The sequence below is a fragment of the Sinocyclocheilus grahami genome, unplaced genomic scaffold (assembly GCF_001515645.1).
Source record: "Sinocyclocheilus grahami isolate Dianchi unplaced genomic scaffold, SAMN03320097.WGS_v1.1 scaffold4270.1, whole genome shotgun sequence".
In the NCBI taxonomy this organism is placed as follows: Eukaryota; Metazoa; Chordata; class Actinopteri; order Cypriniformes; family Cyprinidae; genus Sinocyclocheilus; species Sinocyclocheilus grahami.
In genome coordinates, this window is record NW_015509240.1 from 14,534 (window position 1) to 15,961 (window position 1,428).

The following is a 1,428-nucleotide window of genomic DNA, read 5'->3' on the forward strand; positions in this document are numbered from 1 at the left end:
CCACTGGAGGATGGAGGATCCATCAAAGAAAGAAAGAAAGAAAGAAAGAAAGAAAGAAAGAGAATATTTTCTCTTGGAGCGAACTAATCTATTTAAAATTTCATCCACTTTGACTTATAATTTTACACTTACATACTTAAATCTGTCCCTCACCCCAAGTAAAATGCATGTTGTCCTTTGGTCTAATTAAATTCTAGTATTTTAGAATTTCTAGACTCATAATTTAGAGTGTAGACTGTGGATTGCATTTTTTTTTTCAATCATTGCATTAATATAAATTAAAATATGCCTGATTTTTAAATGTTCTTTTTCCCCCTCTGTCGTTCATTTTGCATGCTTTTGTGCAAATGCAGACTCTGAGCATGGCTTGCATGTTGGGTTTCATCTCTAGGTAATGACATGTCTGTTGTGTGTGCATGCTTTTCCAAACATATTTTTTTTAAGTCTACAAGATATGTTTAATTTCTACTGAACATAACAGTACCTGTTCTTACTTCTGCCAGTTTCTACAACACCAAGTCTGTAGTGCTGTGCATTGGCATCACTGCCATAGTGTGTCTGTGTGTCACCATCTTCAGCTTTCAGAGCAAGGTGAGCAAATGCCGGAAGAATTATTCCAACTATAAATACTAATAGACTTTTTACTGTACATCAGTGTATTTTGTTATATTTGTGTTACCATGATGATATATGCACATGTAAAATACAGTAATATTAAAATTCTAAAGTGTTGTTTTTTGACTCTCTAGATTGACATCACCTCTTTCCAAGGTCTTCTCTTCATTCTGTGTATGGTCATGTTTTTCTGTGCTATTGTCATGGGATTTGTGGTTCCCTTTGGCTATGTAAGTATCCAAAAATATAAGTAAACTAGACAAAAAAAAAAGAATAAAATAAAATAAAATAAAAGGTTGTCAAGGCAAACTTTGACGTTGGCTTGATAAAGCCTGACCAGAAAGTTTGAATTTTGAAGTAATTTTAAGATTAACATAGTTTTTAAAAGCTCAACATTTGAAGGTTTTAAGGCCATGCAGTCTCTCAGACCGACAATTTGGGTCACATATTATTTTAAGGTCTAGTTCTCTCTATTAACTATGACTTTTGCCTCAATAAACTTCTAATTACTGCTTATTAATAGTTAGTAAGGTAGTTGTTAAGTTTAGGATTAGGGATGTAGAATATGCTCATTCAGAATATGTGCTTTATAAGTACTAATAAACAGCCAATATGCTAGTAATACACTCTAAAAATGCTGGGTTAAATTCAACCCAGTGCTGGGTAAATTTGGGCTGTTTTGACCCAGCGGTTGGGTTAAATGTTTAACCCAACCTTCTGGGTAGTAAACCAACCGCTGGGTCAAAACAACCCAATTGCTGGGTTTGTCTCTATTTTACCCAGCACTGGGTTGCATTTAACCCAGCATTTTTT

General features: G+C 34.1%; 1 protein-coding gene across 1 annotated transcript; it reads left to right on the top strand.

Annotated features, from left to right (window-relative positions):
• Nucleotides 1-327: 327 nt before the first annotated feature.
• Nucleotides 328-869, top strand: LOC107576742 (protein lifeguard 2-like). Its single transcript, XM_016262877.1, has 3 exons — nucleotides 328-391; nucleotides 504-591; nucleotides 750-869. Exons 1-3 carry the CDS (start codon nucleotides 348-350, stop codon nucleotides 867-869), a joined length of 252 nt encoding a protein of 83 aa, XP_016118363.1. The 5' UTR covers nucleotides 328-347.
• Nucleotides 870-1,428: the final 559 nt, after the last annotated feature.

What these genes read in the sequence shown, in the direction of transcription:
- LOC107576742 (XM_016262877.1), top strand. Translation starts at nt 348, where the DNA reads ATGCAGACTCTGAGCATGGCTTGCATGTTGGGTTTCATCTCTAG. An exon ending in ATGTTGGGTTTCATCTCTAG is followed by an intron (nt 392 to 503) that starts GTAATGACATGT and finishes TACTTCTGCCAG; the next exon opens with TTTCTACAACACCAAGTCTG. An exon ending in TCTTCAGCTTTCAGAGCAAG is followed by an intron (nt 592 to 749) that starts GTGAGCAAATGC and finishes TTGACTCTCTAG; the next exon opens with ATTGACATCACCTCTTTCCA.